Below are 17,528 nucleotides of genomic sequence, written 5' to 3'. Positions count from 1 at the left end.
CCCTTACTGTTTCCAAATCGCTTCTTAATGGTTATTGCCCAGTATGGCCATGGAGAATCCAGTTTTTCTGATGGTGATTCTAGTTACTTATTCCTTTTATAAATCCCATTACTGACCAGGTGGTGGCAGAATTTACTGTTTGGAAGTCATGCTTAAAGCAGTATGTGTTAAGCAGTACATGTTAGTCTACAGGCTTTGTGTTTATAACAGTATGAGGAAGTTAGGCTGTTGTGTTGACTTTTGTCCTGTAAATGATCCAATGATAAATGTTTAGCAAACAGCATAGTTGCTAATAGTAGACTCACCTTTACTCAGAAATGTTTGTTTTGGGTTGTTAATGAGTGAAGACTGCAGGGCTGGCCGTTCACATTGTTGTAATGGTCTGTTCTGAGGACACAAGACGTCATTGAACCTGAGTTTAGTAATGTGTTGCAAGACGCAGTGAAACCCACAAGTTGTGATTCACTGGACTAGATGAAGCTTTCCCTTGGGGTGGGGCTAAGGGAGAAGAGAAACACAGGCCAGGAAGTGAAGTATGGAACCCCCCCCCCCATTTTTTTAAAATTCAGTTGAGCACAGTGATGTGCTCATGTACGATATTTGCGTTTAAAATCCAGGGCAGTGTCTCTTCAGTTTGGATGTGGTTGGCTACACAGCCTCCATGAAACTGCTCATAAACAATGTAATTTTGTGCACAAAATGCCTTCAGATACAGCACATCAATTTGGGACATAATTAGGAGACGGGACTCAAAAGTGACATTTAAAGAGCAGGAAGACCAGTGCATGAAGGGAGATCATTGCATGGCCTGTTGAGGCTGATGTCACTTGGCTTCATTCCTGTTATTTCCTGCCAGGAGCAAAGCCAGCGGTAAGCCTCTGGGAAGCGTGACAGCTGCAAAGCATAAACAAATCAGAAGGCTATGGCCAGATATCGAGGTGAGTGCAGAAGGAGTGGGCTTCCAAGATTCCGTAATTTCACAGGAAATGTTGACGAAGGATGAGCAAGCATTCCGAATACAAAAAAACCGCAGGAGCCTTGTTAAAAAAAAGAAAAAGAAAAAAATATTCTCATTTTATTGAGGTAAATCTCTAAAAATTGAGGTAACAATTTGCATAGTATTACTGCCATAAATTTACATCTGGGGGAAAAAAAACAATTATTAAAGATAAAGACAAGCAGCAATGTTGTGCTTTGATTCTTCCCATAGAAAAAATGAAACACAGTTTGACAAGCGAAGGGCATTTGCTCGCTGGCAAATCATCCTTAAGCCATACATTCTATGTATTCGCACATGGGCATGGCGTCTGGGACGGCATCTTCCCACAGTGATGTTCCCACCCTCCAGCCCGTGCACCGTCGCTGCCGCTGACAACGTGTGTCATCCCCCATCTGCTCGGCGAAGGCTGCCTTTGATATCGGCTCCTGACGAGATACCCTCAGACAAGTAGCACATGATTTCTAAAACAATCCAAGTCACAAATATCACATTTGTAATTAACAGAACATCTCTTCACATCACCTCTCCAGACTCTTAATTCTAACTTCAATAATAACAAATTGTCTTGTTTTTTTTGGCAATTTGGGTTCCTGTTATTGCTACCTCTACAATAAAACCACTTTAAGAGCACTTAAAAAAAAAAAAAAAAAAAGTGTCCAGCCCAGGAGCAGCACCTGAAACCTCAGAACCGGCCAGTAACCCATCGTGAGGGACGATTAGGAAGCAGGCAGCTTGATTGTTGATGACGAGAACCTCTCCTCATGGCCGCGCTACAAAATACTTGTATAAAATGTAAGTGGACGGCGTCGTCCTACCAGAATGGTTGTAAACGAATCGTGTTCCTGAAGCCGTGTACCATTCAGGAACATTCAGCTGTGGGCCTGCGCACACTCAACATCCTGAAGAGAAACCAAGGAACGTGATTTCACAATCTCTCTCCACCGCATAATCTAATGATTAAAAACAAAACCCGCAAATACATTCTAACTTGGGGAAAAAGAGGGTGGGCGTATTGAAATGGAACCTGCATTCTTTTAAACATGGGGCATGTAAGGTTAAATTTAACAGAAAAGAGGAACTGGGGAGAGAAGTCCACATGCTTCTCGAAACTGAAGTGCTCTGACGCACGGAGCGCCACCTGCAGGTGGGGCGGTGTTTAAAAACACATCACCCAGGACCGAGCTGCAAGCCATGGCCTATGGCACGTCTGTTCACAGTTAACACGGATGTGGGCCAGAAAGGCAAAGACCTTGACGGGTCCATGTACTCGTCACTAGAGTCAACAACATTAAGGACAATAGACAAAATAAAAAAAATGTTCAACCATGGTGAAAACATCAATATCAAACTTCCACAAAGAATGCTCATCCAACAACTCTAGTCTTTTGGGACAGGGACAAAAAAAAACTGTACATTATTTATACCAATAAAAATGTTTACAAATTTCATACAAAACCTTATAAACATCATGTACAAGAATTCACAAAGATAAATGAAACAAGAACAGAACATTTTCAGCATCCAGCTCGTGTATAAAAAAATAAAATAAAAAAGAGTCCTGATGTTGCCATGGAGACGCTCTCCTCCTTTGGCAGGAGATAGTTGGGGGGGGGGACTCTTTCCAGTGAGGCTGCTCGTGCTCAGCTGCTGAGTGATGGTGGGCAGGTGGGGATGAGGATTTAACAAACCCCCAAACCACCCAAGGGGCCATCGCCAGAGGCAGCATGACAAGGAAGAGGAGAATGAATCCCCACTCCTACAGAGGCCTGCCTTTGTCCTGAGAGACCCTCTGCGTGTAGAAGAGGATGTAGGCCTGAGCCCTGCACACCTCCTCCACGGTGCACACATTCAGCTTGGAGTCGTTACAATGCACCCAGAAACCTGCAGGGAAAGGGAAACCGCTTTGCATTGTGGGTACTGCATGGGCACAGAGTAAAAACTTGGAATTTCAACCCCACAGCCATAAATTCAACATAGACAGACAGAGCCACACTTAAGTACAGGAAATACTATACAATTATATTTATATAAATGTATAAAAAAATTCTATTTAATCCTCCCAAACGGGCAGCCAGACTTACCTCCCTCCGTGTTGTAGCAATAAGCAGTATAATGGCCAGAACCAAACCCCTTCCCATGATGCATCACTACAGCAGACAGGTCGTACAGGAAGTGCTCATTGTGCCTGGGGGGGTAGGGTGAGGGGTCCCAGTAGCAGTATTGCTCCATGTTCAGCTCCTGGTCAAAGCAGACGTGAACGCTGATCTTCTCCCGGTGATTTCGGCCGGACCACCTGGGCATGGGAGGGGCAGAGAAGGTGACGGGCGTGACGGGGAATCCACGAGGTGCGTGAGGACCGGTGATGCGTTCACACTTGGTGCCGCGTGGCTGGGGAGCTGGCCTCCTACCTGAAGCGCTTCAAGTGCAGCCGGAGCACCTGAGGCAGCTTGTGCACCATCAGTCGCTTCCGGGCTTCCGTGAGCACGATGGCCTTGGAAGAAAACTTCCGCCGTTTGTCTGAAAGGCAAAGGGAGGAGGGACGGCATGTCAGGGCCCATGCTGAGAGGACCTGGGTCTGGTACAAATCCAGAAAGCTACATAAAACTGAATCTTTCCATCTCTGCTCTTACTGACGCTGGTCTTTGTGAATTCAGTCCTCGATTGTTCTGTAAATTGATCTTCAATGTAACGTAAACATGCCGTTTTGCTTGTTTACACCTTAGGGTAGGAGGTCAGCTGGCCTCACTGAGAAGCGGGAGGGAGGACACACCGCGGCCCCGGGGGTCTGACACTCACTGTTACACAGCTCACATGCGTAGATGTTTCCTTCCAGAGCCTCAGTCTCGGTGAACTTGGCCAGCATCTCCGTCAGGTGGCAGGAGTACTGAGCTGCCGACTCCTTGGTCTCCTTGCCATTGCAGTGGTAGCGCTCGGGGAACTCAAGCGACAGGTCCCAGAAGGGCTCGATGGTGTTGGACCTGTTGTCACAGGACAGGCAGGTCACCTGGGAGGGGGGTGGGGGGAGGGACAATCAAGATGGACTGTGACAAGGACTGCGGACAAAAAGACGACAGGCGCTGCCAGCGAATCGCTAAAGGACAAATCGGGAAACAGTGGCTGGCTGAACTCCTTATGAGACAAACTGGTTCATCTGGACAAGAGAGGATGTGAGCATTTCAAACTGGAAACAAAGCAAGCAGACAGAAATGAAGAGCAGAAGAGAGAGCGGTTTCCTGCAAGGAGTCTTCACCACAACAAACTCTCACTCAAGCTCAACCACCCCCTTCGTCACACACAATTTCACATTGGAACACCTGCAGCCCAAGACACTGGGTGGGGGTAAAGAGCGCCTCTCCTCCGGGGCTCAGTCCTCCCTGGGAGCGACATGTCTGTTCACACAGAGACAGAGGGCCCTCTGTTGAAGCTGCCAAATCAGGCGGCCTCTGATTTGGAGACCCAGTGAAGGCTCCCCGAGCTCTGGTCTAACAGGTGCACCTCTCATATACCCAAGAACTGGGTCGCGTGGGTCTGGGACCAACTCATGTCAACATGCCTGCACTGACGTTTCTGAACAGACGGGAGGAGGCGGTACCAACCAATAGGTGCCAGTGCACCTGGACTCATCATGCAAACTCGTAAAAAGTCCTGGGAGGGGCCCTGGGGCAGAACCTTTAAGGTATTTATCCTAAGTTCTTCAGGCATTCAGCTGGATAACAGCTAATGGCTAATGGTGCATCCCTCTTTAGGCAGATACATGCAACAATATGAAATATTCAGTGTTTTCCTACAGTGTTTTCCACCGCGCGTGTCCTTGAAATAAAGTGATACAACGTCCTATGTCACAACACTGGATGCAGTGTAATAAAGCACTAAGAAGATTCCCACCCTCTTATAGCTATTACGCGACGCAGTTCCTGTCAGGAATGGCAATGTTCAGAGAAAGCCCCCCCCCCACTACTTGGAGGCAAGAGGAAAGCCCAACTTTCCATTACGCCCCACCAGCTCGCGCTTCCTGCCGCTGGCCAGGTAGTCGCACTCGGCCGAAGGTATCCGGCCAGAGAGCACTCGGGGAAGCACACGCCGACCTTCTTACGCTAAGGGAAGTAGTGGCAAAAAAAATAAAAACTGGCAACAGCAGAAGAGAAGATTGAGTTAAAAAAAGAAAACAAGGCAGTGAGGGATGACTCAGGGGAAAAAGAAGGGAACGCAGAAAGACAGCGTTCACCACACGGGGGAGATGAATAACAGAGTGAGCGGAGCCCGGCGGGGTGGTGAGCCCAGCGAACTGGATAAACACACAGGCTGGGACAAGGCTGAGGAGGGGCCCACAGCGGCAAGCGATTAGGTCAAAAAACTCCCAGTGCCTCCAGCACCACAATAACATCAGCACCGGGTGGCAGTGTCTGCCTGGCGGCCCCCTTCTAGGGGTTTACGCTTCACGTCACCCAGCGTCTTGGTGGCAGAGAAACACCCCCACACACACACACACACACACACACACCATCTCCCGGGTCTAACACAGATGAAGGAAACGCGACTCACAACAGCCCTCATCCTGTGAATCTGGCCGTGGGTGGGCTGGGAGCAGAATCAAATGAGGGCGGAGGGCAAACTCGTAAGAGCACTCCCACCACCAAGGACTGGGGGGGGGGGGGGACCAGTGAAACGAGGCAGACCTCTGTGGTCAGAGTCACTGGCTCAGACGTCTGCAAACATGCTGTGAACGCACTATGGCTGCTTTTAGTACCCATTCCGCACCACAGCCATAAACAGGCCGATTAACCCTCGACATGCTAAGTCTTGCAAAAATCCCCCAATCACAAGCGGGCAGGAAACACAGAACGCAATCAAAACAGCACGCTCCTCGCCACGCCTTTCGAGAATCAGCAGCTGCATGCGAAACGCATCAAAGAACCACACACTGCACAGCGACGTGCACTTAATTTACGGTCTCACATCAAAGGGCTTCCTCCATCAGCAGTACGGCCCCTGTATGCAGATGGAGCGGTATGGAAGGTGGAAGGGCGCCAATCAGATATGCCCACGCAACCTCTACAGATACAGGAGACACACCTAACGGTACAGGCCCTGATAACAGAAGGCAAGTGTGGAAACTTCAACCAAACGCCATATGATGATTCATCCACCACAGCTCCACTAGTAACAGCTTCTCAGGAAACGCACTCAGTCCTGTGAAGACTTTGCCCTATCGGGCCACCTAATCTGTCAGGTTGCGCAGAGTAAATGGAATTAACACCGTCAAGGTGACTTAAGGCGGTGGTAACAACGGCAAACCACTGGTGGAAACTGATCGGGCAAGTCTTCAGGTCTTTCCAGGAACACTGGTTGATTTAAATTTCTAAAAATAGTTGACGCATGGAGGGGGGAAAAAAAATGTAAACAACGTTAAACAGGATTATGAGGAGGGTTTGAACGCGGAAGGTGACTTTCATAATCCTCACAGGCCGAGGCATTTAAAGCTCTCCGCTCAGATCAGGGTCACACAACGTTCAGAGCAGGCAGTGGCCAGGCACCGAACACCCTGCCTGGTTTTCTGAACCTGATTTTACAAACTCCGCCTGATTGGTGGTCTGCTCACGGCCACTCCTGTTACAAAGTCAGCCATGCAGGAACTTAATCTTTTTCCACTCACTGGCTTCTTAATCCCCTTAGTTTTCAACAGCCACACCTGGCGGGGGGGGGGGGGGGGCTGTTTGTATCCATTCACCTCCTTTCCACACAGGTCACTATGAAAGTCAAACACACCAATCGACACTGCAGAAACGGGACAACGCAGGGGAGACTTCGGACAGGATGGGGAACCACCATGACCGCGATGAACAAGGTGGAAGAACAACAAAACAAAAATAACATTTTTAATTTTATATCTTTCTACTTTGTTTATTGCAGTCTGGTGTATCGGCAATTTCATTTCATTTTGTTGGTGGAAATCAATAGGAAACAGAGAAATGAAAGCCGATAGGGAACATGAAACAAGGCCGGTGCTAAAACTGCAGCCAAACACACATTTCCAGAAGGAAAGCGATCTGAGAGCAGAGGGGAGGGAGGTTGGAGTCTCTCATACCTGGCTGAGCAGCTGGCCGTGGAAGATGGTGTTGACCACACTGAGCACCTGCTTGATGAGCCGCCTCTGATTGGCCGGCACGTTGGCGGGCGTCAAGGTGCCCGTGTTCTCAAGCTCGCGCTGCACCTTGTCCAGCAGCTCGCACAGGAACTCCTGGGCATCCTGCTGGGCGTAGCCGCGGAAGGCTGGGATCAGCTGCCACACAGAGTGCAGCATGGCGAAGGGCGACACCAGCGCCCACTTCCCCGACCACATCACCTGGAAAAGGGTGTGCAGCTCGTGGCACAAGGAGATGTGCTTGGAGCTAGGCTCCTTGGGCTGGATCAGCTCCATGCTACGGGAGCGCGAGGCACCGCCGCTCAGGCCCAAGCTCGCCAACGAACCCTTGCGGGGGGTCACCGCCGCCATCTCAGCAGGCCCCAGCGACAGGTGGGTGCCCATCGCACTGCTGCCCCCCCCTCGCACCACCAGCCTTCCGTTGACAGCGTTTGCCAGGAGCTCCAGCGCATGGTTCAGGTCCAGCTGCAGGAAACACTCCCGGAAGATGTGCAGGTGGCTCAGCACCTGCAGGATGGAGTTCATGTAGCAGGTGTTGCCCAGGTTACGCAGCCCCGTCACGCCTGGGGTCACTGTGGGTCTACGCTTGATGGGCGAGTCGCCCACCTTGGGGGACGGGCTCGCCGACCGAACAGAGGGCGGGGCTTTGGCAGCTCTGCTTCCCGTTTTGGTTTTGCCTGAATGGGCCGGGAATGGCATAGGCTTTGCGGTTGCCCTCCCCCTCCTAGGTGAGGATTTGAGCACTCTGGGGCTCTTTGAGGCCTTGATGGTTCCAGAGCGGACAGCCCTGGGAGCTGCAACCCTGCCTGCAGACCTCCGACTGTGCTGCTGCTGAAGGAGGCGGCGGCTCTTCCGGGGCGGAGCGCCTCGCAGGACCTCCCTGCGCCGTCGCTTCAGTTCCTGTCGCCGGTCCTGTGCCTCCCGCCTCCGCTCCTCTGCCTCCTCCTGCTGCCGCTCCTCCTCCGCCCGCTGCCGCCCTCCTTCCGTCAGCTCAAACCACGAGCGGAACACCCGGCCCATAAGTGCGCGGCGCCGGTGCCACAGAGCTGTGAACATGCGGTCCTCGTCCCTGAGCAGCAGCTCCTGAGCGCCGCTCTGGGGGACATCGTCTCCCACTGCAGCCGCCGAGCGCAGGGTGCGCCCGCTGCGCGTTGTACACTCGTAGCGCTGGCTCTTGATGGCATTGAGCGTCCCACGCAGTAGCTTAAGGTCACCCGTGGCATTGTCGTTCAGCACATAGTCATCACACAGGTAGCAGAAGACATACAGCTCATTGACCTCCAAGGCCACCGGGTGGTGCTTCTCCAAGAAGTGACGGAGCGCATGTTCCTCGATGTAGCGGCCGCAGGCCACGTGCGAGCAGCTCAGGCAGGCCCACACAGACTCTGTGGTGTTGCAGTCTACACAGTGCCACTTCTGCGGGTTCAGGATAGAGTGGTCCTGGGCCAACCGCAGTCGGCCCACATGCTTGCACCGGTCCATCACGTGCCTGCCGCCCACTCCGGCTTCAGATCACCATGGCAACTGGGGAAAGCTGTGAAACAGGACCCGCCCACAGCATTTTATCTAGGAGAAAGAGGGAAAAACTGATGTTTGAGAATCAAACTTTGAGGAAAAAAAAATGTTTCATTTCATCAGCAGCAGATACTAAAGCGGCTCTCCGAGAACAGAAAATTGCAGCACCCTCCATGTCACTGCAGGGGTGTAATTATGCCATGGGCATTTTCCAATTCCCTTTCTGAGAAATATAACCTCGAAATGATTTTCCTGTATTCCGCAAAGACAGTTTTCAAGAACAATTCTGACATTTCTAGGAAGCACTTCTCGCAGGAGATTAGCCATAATATACACACATGTCCCTTATGATCCCACGCGATTTAATCCCTCGCTGGGCACACAGCCCCTTGAAAAGGTCGGAATCTCCCCCGACCACCTCAGGCCTCTGAGCTGGGAGGCTTTCTACTCAGTTAACAAAAGGGGGGCCAACAGTGTAAAATGGGGCTGCCAGGGATGGAGCTGAGCCCCATTGTCTGAGGACAGGGTGACCCACACTGAGCCCCGCATCCAGAGTGACACAGAGCTGGAGAGCTATACTCTCTCAGGCCCACTATTTTTCGTTTGATGACACTGAGGCATCATCCTCCTGCTTGCGGTGCTGATATATTAGGAACACACAACCCATGATCTCCCACAATGCTCTCAGGATGAACTGGTAAAAATCACAAGATTCCTGAGGCCATGGGAAGATCTGGCATTGAAATCCAGGAGCAAATAAATCCAGGGGATTCTGAGAAATCTAGATTGCGGGGGAAATCTGGACACCTCATTTCACAGTTTACAAAATACACCATTTGAATGTACTCAGTGCCAGCTCCTGAAAGCATTAACAGAAGTTGTGGAAGCACAACCGGGAACAAGCAAACAGGGAAAAAGACCCATGTGGCCAAAAAGACCCATAAGCCAATTACAGCCTGGTTGCCACAAGCTACAATATTAAGTCATAAAACTGGACACCAATAAAAAAAATTGAGCCAAAATTTCTTTCAGAACAACAGGGTAACTTAAATAGATAAAAGTATTCTCACAACATGTTAAACCACTCTTTCAGTCATCGGCTCCAAGTTGAAGCTAATATTAGATTCCACTAACCAGATATTTAATTTTAGATCATATTTCTTGTTTATTTCCCCCCACCTACAGAATTTAAGCCTCACAAACACTGAAGAGCTGGTCGTGTTTTCGCCATAATTAGACAGAAAGCCGCTGTGGGATGATGCCGGGAGTACTAGACGGTCCATGTGGTTTTATTTTTAAAGGCACCATAGCGAAGGCGAGCGCGTCTGTGTGACAGTCCGGCCTGCTCCTCTCTCAGGGGCCAGCCGGTGAAACCCGGCCGACAAGGAGCCTTTTTCAGCCGAAACCCGCGAATCAAACGTCAACTCTGAAGAAGCAGCACGGCCAGCCTCGGTGGCGGCGAACAGAAAGGGAAAGCGGGCAGCGCTATGTACAAACACTGGCTATTATTAAGTGCAGGGAAACCCACCTCCCACCCCGGCGGGACCTATGCGACGGGCAGCGCGTTAACCCCTAAACTGACTCGGACACGTTTCGGGAGGCGGAGGCGAGTAGCCCCCCCCCCCCCTTCGCTCTGGTTTGTTGGCGACGTCCTTTAGTAGTATTTTCGGAAAGGGGGGGCTTACAAGAAACACGCACCGCGAGCGCCCACCAAGCTCCTTGGCTGACCGCGAAAGGGTGTGCTGGGGGGCGGGGGGGGATGCTGCAGCTTCGGCCGGCGTTGAACTTACCCAGTTCAACAGCACGTCGGCTCCCGGGCGAGCGACATTGACGGCAACCAGGTCCACAGAGCTAGGCAGCCGAGCTTAGCCATCTACCACCGGTACAATAAGGATCATGTCAAAGCGACCTTACACGGCAGCACACAGCATTATCCCTGACTGATACTGTTCTCCGAGTCACGTTTACAGCTTATTGGCCACGGCGCAGCGACCGGGTGCGTATTATAAAGGCAAACTAACATTTGTTTCTCTTTGTTTTCCAAAAAAAAAATTCAGACGTACCTATCACGCTAGGGCGCTCACGCCGCTGACACTACAACCGTCGCCATCTTCTCTCCACTCCTGTCGCGTGGAGTCGGCTTCCCCCTGCGTAGTGCGGTGACGTCAGGAGCTTAGAAAAGCACATTCGTTGCGTCACCCCCGCGCCCCGCCCCTCTCTGCTGCGAGACAAAAGAGCCCTGAGGCGGTGGGAGTGTCGCGAGTTTGTGGCTGGTAGCTGTTCTGGGATTGTAATAGTACAAAGCGCTACTCACGAACGCCACACTTTCGTTTAACTAGTTAAGAAGTTAATAAAACTTTACAGAAATATAAAGCTTATTGCATTTCTCTTACTTTTTGTAAGCACACTTCTACAGTTCTGCCACTTTGAAGAGTAGTCTTTCTAAGACCAATTGTATTGCATTTCCAGAGTTAATGATTAATCGCTATTGAATAATTAGCGTATACTAGACAAATTACATCATTGAATTGATTCCCATTAATTAAACCGTAAAAGTAATTTTCCTAATAAAATCTTTTGCCGTGTTCAACTCATGGGGAGGTAGTCTCTGAGTGAATTGCGTTTAATGCTGTTCTTTGAAAGTTTATTGTTGATTCATGAGCTTCCCTATTTCGCGTCTTCAATCTGATGAAAACTACCGTACAAAGTCATGAAACAGGCAAGGCATTTGCGTGTTAACTAAGCAGTTTTCGAGGTGGATGAGGCTGCGTCCTGATGCATATAATCAATATGAAAGACGGATTGTAATAACCGTCTCTTTATTGACAAATTGTGACCAAAGATCCATCATGTATAAAATTCACAGCAGCGGAAGTTTTAGGAATCGCCCTTTAACAACAACTTGTTAATGATTTAACGTGAGACGGCTTTGTAATATTGGCGAAAAACTTCCCGTGAAATTTCATTTGGTTTTCTAATTTGATATTCTAAATGCTCGGTTACTATATTGATATACGTATTTACAAGTCAGCCTATTTAAAAAACCTTTGCGATTGATTGTCTGTAAAGGAATTGCTTTGTTGTTGTTTCTGATGCATTTTAATTGTGATTTTAGTAGTTCTTTTGTCTGACCGCTGCTTCGGGAATTTTATGTTTGTGTTGTTATGTGCCACCATGTGGAGTTTGGGGTGAATGAACGATCGCACCTTCTTTCCCGCTATATATATTCACCAGACGAGGGCGTTGTCAGACTACGAATGCTATTTAAGTGAATTTTTTTTCATGTATTTCATGCAGGTTGGTAGTGCCGCGATGCAATCGTGGCAAAAAACGGGATGTTTAAGCTTTGTTGTGGTTATTGCATGTTATTTGTTCTACGTTTTCACTTATGATCTTTGGGTGTGTGTGGGTTTTATTCGACCTGTTATTATGAAATCAACTTAAGTATTCTCCTCAATTAAGTTACGTTGGTGGTCTCTCAGATTGTAAAATGTGCTGTAACATTCGCACACACACCTAATGACGACACATACTTACTTGTCATATGTTGCTGTATCCTAAAGCGGTATGCTTACTTCTTCATAAATATACTTCAGGGTTATGTTTTGTTATATGATTTTTAAAAGTTTAGCTGTAGACTGGTGTTTCAATGTCCAAGTAATCTTTTTTCCCTGTATTATAGAATAATAGTGACTGTGAGTCATCGACCTCTGCTGTCTCTGCCCCTGGGTTGAGCCCAGTGTGTAAATGACCACAGCACAGGTGTGTGTCTTGTTCAAATGAGTCATTGTTTTGCTCCATTTGATTTTCCTGAGAGTAAGTAACTGTACTCGGGGGGGTGTTGGAGGGCCCTGGCAGATTCAGGGGCCCTTGAATACGTAAAAATGTCTAGGTGTGTCGCTGACTGTACTGTACAAGACTTTGGATGGTGGATATATTCTTAATGACTCATTATACATACTTTTATCTTGGAAACCTTTTCTATATATTACAAACTGTGATGGGGAACTGTTTGCTGGTCTTTGTGTCGAATCCAGCTCTCTGGTGGTACTTGACCACACAAAACCGGCAAACACTGGTCTGAATAATGATTGGTCATTGCACCTGGCAGATGGACATATTTTGTTTTTCTCCGGAGAGACACGTGGGCCGTTCCCTGAAATCGCATGGCAAACACTGTGGATCGGGAGCGGAATGTTGTTTTTCGCCAAGGTGTTTTGGGAATGGTTCGGAGTTGATTTTCTGCTATCTAGTCTTATCCCATTTATGGCCACGAGAAGAATGCAAGTCAGCTTCGGAATGATGTCATTAACTGTGTCATCAGGACACAAGAATTTGTCTCCCGGGGCACTCAGTGTCACATCCAGCCCCCCCTCCATATCAACGAGAACAAACATATCTTATTGATTATCCAAATGCCTGAGATCCTGTTCATTTATCACTGCAGTCTTGGATGGCCTGACATGACACTTGCAAACACACATCCGTTCTAAAAGTATTATTGCCGATGATCTCTTGAGATCTGTGAAAAACACATTCCCGTACTGGACACTTTAAATGCTACATGATATCTCAACACGCACAGAGGATCGTTTCACCCCAGGATGGCGGGCTTTAAAAAGTTGCTTGGCGTACTTTGATATCATCGCTCAGCATCAGCTTTAAAGCCTAACATCACAGAACGATTCTCTAGTTAAAAATATGACTTTGATGTTAGTGTCGATGGAGAAATCTTAACCCACTGAATTTATGTTGTGAATCATCTTCTAAAGATGGCTGTTAAAGTGGTTACCCCCACACATAGACTGTTATTATGTGTGATTTGCTGTTAGGTCTTGGTGCTATTTCTATGTCCTCTGCATTTCTGTTTGCTTTGTAGATTGGGCGCCCGATTCCTGTTCAATTGCTTTAAATGTTTTTCTGTATCTCTGCCCCTGGGGGTAGAATCGGGTCTTCATGTCGGCACACGCTGCGCCCATAACTCGTTCCCCCCCCCAACCCCCCCCCCCCCCCCCCCCGCACCGGTTTTCAGACTCCCACACCTGTCCTGCTCCCACTTAAACAACACGTCTCTGCAAAGGAAGAAGAAAAATCCTTTTTTTTTTTTTTTTTTGCTAAAAGTATTATAAAAATATTCACAGCACCAGTGTTTTGGAGACTCAACACGGGGGTCTTGCGGCAGGACAAGCCTCCTCATGCACCTTTAAATGCGATTCCTGTGTCTAGATGTAGGCCTATTGCAATGCTCTCTGATGCCGTCCAGTTAAATTCTGAATGGTTTTGTCTGGTCTGCTTTTTATGTTACGATACAAAACTGGATTGACTTTCGCATTGTACCCTTTTCGAAAAATAAAACACAACACTTTTCAGCTTTGCCACGGACGAACTTCCAACCGCTGTCATAGAGGTGTAATGATTAATCACGTCACCCTTCAGTGCTTGGTGAAAATTCGTCATCTTTTGTAGATCTTCAAGGCCTCACTACTGCACCTCTTGCCATTCTTCTGTGTTTGCAGATACATGGAGGAGTCCAGGAGAGCGTCTTGCCCTTTTTTGAAAATGCGAACTGCTCACAACGCCAATGGTAATCTGTAGATTGCATTCAGAAGGGACATAAGACCATGTGACCAGAGAGAAGAGCTCGATATGGTGCCATGGCTCGGAATGCCATGCAGATGGCCAGTGGTCTTATTGTTGGCGGTGAGGCATGGTTGTGCAGGGTCCTGTATGGTCAGCACACATGGCCTGGCAGGGCAACATCCTCTGGTGTCCGGACATTTGCCAGAACCTTCCTTCATGTTGGACTATGCAGAGCCATTTCACCAAATTATCGTTGTCTGCCGTTCTGTAAGCCTACCCCTGAAACCCAAGAAGATGCTGCAGCTCCACAGCGATTTGTGATTCATGCCTAGTTCACCGGCCCAGACGACAGACGCAGCTTGTGAAATGTTGTTACGCAAAACTACGTAACTCGTTTTACAGGTGAACGCCTGGATGGCAACCAGGGTTTAATTCATATACTGAGTACTCAGAATACATTGTTTTGTAATGAGTCTCTAATGTTTGAAGTCGATTCTGAAAGGGAATCCTGGAAAGAAATTTCTAAATGATTTCTAGTGAGGATCCACAGAGATTTTTTTTTTTGTGAAAAGAAATGCATAGAAATTTAAAGAGACAGCTGGACTATTGACTTTACCTGTGCTCCCGTATCCGGGAGAGATATTGATGAAGGGGAACCAGCTGTGAGGTACCAGTCATGCCCAAAGAACCTATTCCTGGCCCATAAGCCACTCCCAGTCAGGCAAAATACTTCAACTTGCCTCGACCAAAACTATTTGGAGAGGAGCACCCACTGCCTGTCAATCTGCACCCTTCTGCTTTCTGGGACTGCGTGCGTTCCCTAGTGAATTATTTATATTTTTTAACAGTTCGATGACATAAGAGGATAGTGGCGTTGGGATGCGGAGTTGCATGTCCCATCTTTCAATAAGGCTGGTAAATAAATGGCAGCATGCAGAACAGGTTCTGTTTGGTCTTGTTATGAAATTCTGTGCTTTTGGTGAGAGGGGATGGTTCAGATGTTTGGTGTGTGTGGATCTTTATGAGTCAGGAAGGCCAGGGAGATGTATGGTCTAGCATCTTCCCCTTTTCCACTGTAAATGACTGGGAGTTAGAGTTTAAGCTCATGTTGTCTTTTGCCCAGTGAATAACCCACCTGGTTACATTAATTATTTGCTTGCCGTTCCTTGACTATTTCATTGTTTATGCTATTTTGATCACATCTCGCATGTGTCCCTCAGTTGAGGACCCCAAAGTAACCATTTGCACAACTTCCTGGATGGTAGGTTAACGTGCTGACTAGAGGGATTCTCTCCCCCTACACTACAGTGCGAGGGCAGCTTTGTGGTGACCTCTGTAAGCTCTGCTACCCACACTCTCTTTGTTTTTGCGGGAGTTGTGGTCCAGGGCGTCATCCTTGTATGCAGCTTATTTTTTGCCTTGTATCTTCCTTTTCTCTAGCAGTTTGCTCACGTTGCCAAACACTGAAGTCATTTCCCATCCACCCTGGTGGTCCAAGAACGTCGGCATTCCTCTTCTGTTTGGTTAGCAACCGAAACACCTCCACGCTCCAGACACGTTAAACCCCCGCCTGGAATAAAAAGCAACTCCGCATTTTCTGTCATCCCCAAAGCCAAATGAAAGATGATATTTCTTGACCTTTCATGAAAAGAGCTGTATTCATTGGAGGAGTGTTAGAATCACATGACCGGTTGTAGTCGTTATAAGCTTCAGGTTTTCCCACATGTTTCGCCTATGCCTTGTCATTCGGGTGATTTATGAAAGGCAATTCAAATAAGTTGACCTACAGAGGAGAAGTCGACGGGACCTCAGCGAACTGCATTTATTTACATTGGATGCTGCTGCCAAATTTTCAAGCACAAAAGCATCTCTGTTCTAATGCTTTTTGACATCGGGGACAGGCTGGCTAGCTTGGGGTAATGGCCAGGATTCTGTTTTTGACGGTCATGCAGAGAGGGGCATAGCCCCATCTTTGAGTCCATGAGCGCTTCTCTTCTCAGGGCTACCAGGACCTTTTCAGTACTTCAGCCCCCCCCCCCCCCCCCCCCCCCCACCCCTTTTCAGTGTTTCACCCACTCTCGAACCTGGCCACACCTTGAAAGGCGATTAAAAACGCAGGAATGTCCACAGAACAAAGGCAGTAACGTAATTACGCGGCACGTATCGTCTCACAGCGCAATCATGGGACTGAGATTTCTTCTGGAAATGCAGCCAACGCACAGACGGTGCATCCCTACAGTGTCCTGCACTCTATGCTATGCTAATGCAACTGTACACCCACTGCCCCAAGAAAGACAGACAAGATGTCCACAAGAGCAGTATCACCGTCACTTTCTGGAAGTTTCTGTAATATTCTTTTTATCTCCTTTCTGCTCCATGGTGGCAGTTACAGACTCTCAGGCTTGACAGAAATGGTCTCAGAAATGCCAGTTTCAACCTTTTGTTAAAGTATGACTTTTATTTCTTAAATAAAAATGTTAACAAAGTACTGATCTGTACATTTAAAGTGGGCGGGTCTCGGTCAGCTCATGGGTCCAGGCCTAACACATTGCACCACAGTAGAATCATAGTGTAGATATACTGGTTGGTCCTGATTAAGTGTGAATTTTTGTGTTATTTTTCTGTATGAAAGAAGCAGAATTCTTAAAATTCATTCTAAAAAAGACACCACTCAGGTCCAAAAACATGCTGACGCTAATTGGAGTTGCTAAATTGCCCGTAGGTGTGCATGTGTGACTGAATGGTGTGTGAGTGTGCCCTGCGATGGGCTGGCCCCCCCATCCTGGGTTGTTCCCTGCCTCGTGCCCATTGCTTCCGGGATAGGCTCCGGACCCCCCGCGACCCAGCAGGATAAGCGGTTTGGAAAATGGATGGATGGATGGAAAAAGACACCCCTGAGCTTAATCTTGAAGCCATTCCAAGACTTTCTTGCCCAGATTTGCATGTCAGTGTTTCTCAGCCCCTCTGTTATGCTCCTGCTAGGGAAACCTTATCTCATGTAAGATGCCTGGTCTTACCTCCCTAACCCTACTGACGCTGCTGTTTCCCTGTTTACACAAGAAGAAATCTGATATCAAACAGGCCTCGCCATCTCTTTCACTACTAATTTCATTTCTGAACGGTCTGTGTTTATGGTAACATTTTCAAGCAAATGTTGAGTGTCTCTCAACGGTGATCAGCGTTTACGTTCGATTCGTATTCTATGATGTTTGCACATTTCCTTGTTTGTTTTACCTGAACGAAACGTCTCCAGAAAGATCAGTTTGGATTTCTCACCCGGAAAGAGTGATA

The 17,528-nt window shown here is 48.2% G+C and overlaps 1 protein-coding gene across 2 annotated transcripts; it reads right to left on the bottom strand.

Annotated features, from left to right (window-relative positions):
• Nucleotides 1–1,038: 1,038 nt before the first annotated feature.
• usp44 (ubiquitin specific peptidase 44) lies at nucleotides 1,039–10,819 on the bottom strand. 2 transcript variants are annotated; one of them, XM_049009642.1, is made up of 7 exons: nucleotides 10,721–10,804; nucleotides 10,448–10,530; nucleotides 7,086–8,708; nucleotides 3,797–4,004; nucleotides 3,409–3,517; nucleotides 3,082–3,293; nucleotides 1,039–2,881 (listed from the first exon to the last, which is right to left on the bottom strand). In XM_049009642.1, exons 3-7 carry the CDS (start codon nucleotides 8,622–8,624, stop codon nucleotides 2,757–2,759), a joined length of 2,193 nt encoding a protein of 730 aa, XP_048865599.1. In that variant the 5' UTR covers nucleotides 8,625–8,708; nucleotides 10,448–10,530; nucleotides 10,721–10,804; the 3' UTR covers nucleotides 1,039–2,756. The 2 variants fall into 2 exon arrangements, with proteins under 2 accessions (XP_048865599.1, XP_048865598.1); XM_049009641.1 differs by lacking the exon at nucleotides 10,448–10,530 and having other exon boundaries at nucleotides 10,721–10,819.
• Between the last annotated feature and the right edge of the window lie 6,709 nt (nucleotides 10,820–17,528).

The sequence above is a fragment of the Brienomyrus brachyistius genome, chromosome 3 (genome assembly GCF_023856365.1).
Source record: "Brienomyrus brachyistius isolate T26 chromosome 3, BBRACH_0.4, whole genome shotgun sequence".
NCBI lineage: Eukaryota > Metazoa > Chordata > Actinopteri > Osteoglossiformes > Mormyridae > Brienomyrus > Brienomyrus brachyistius.
The sequence above is the reverse complement of the archived record's forward strand: the minus strand, read 5'-3'. Positions and strand labels throughout refer to the sequence as shown.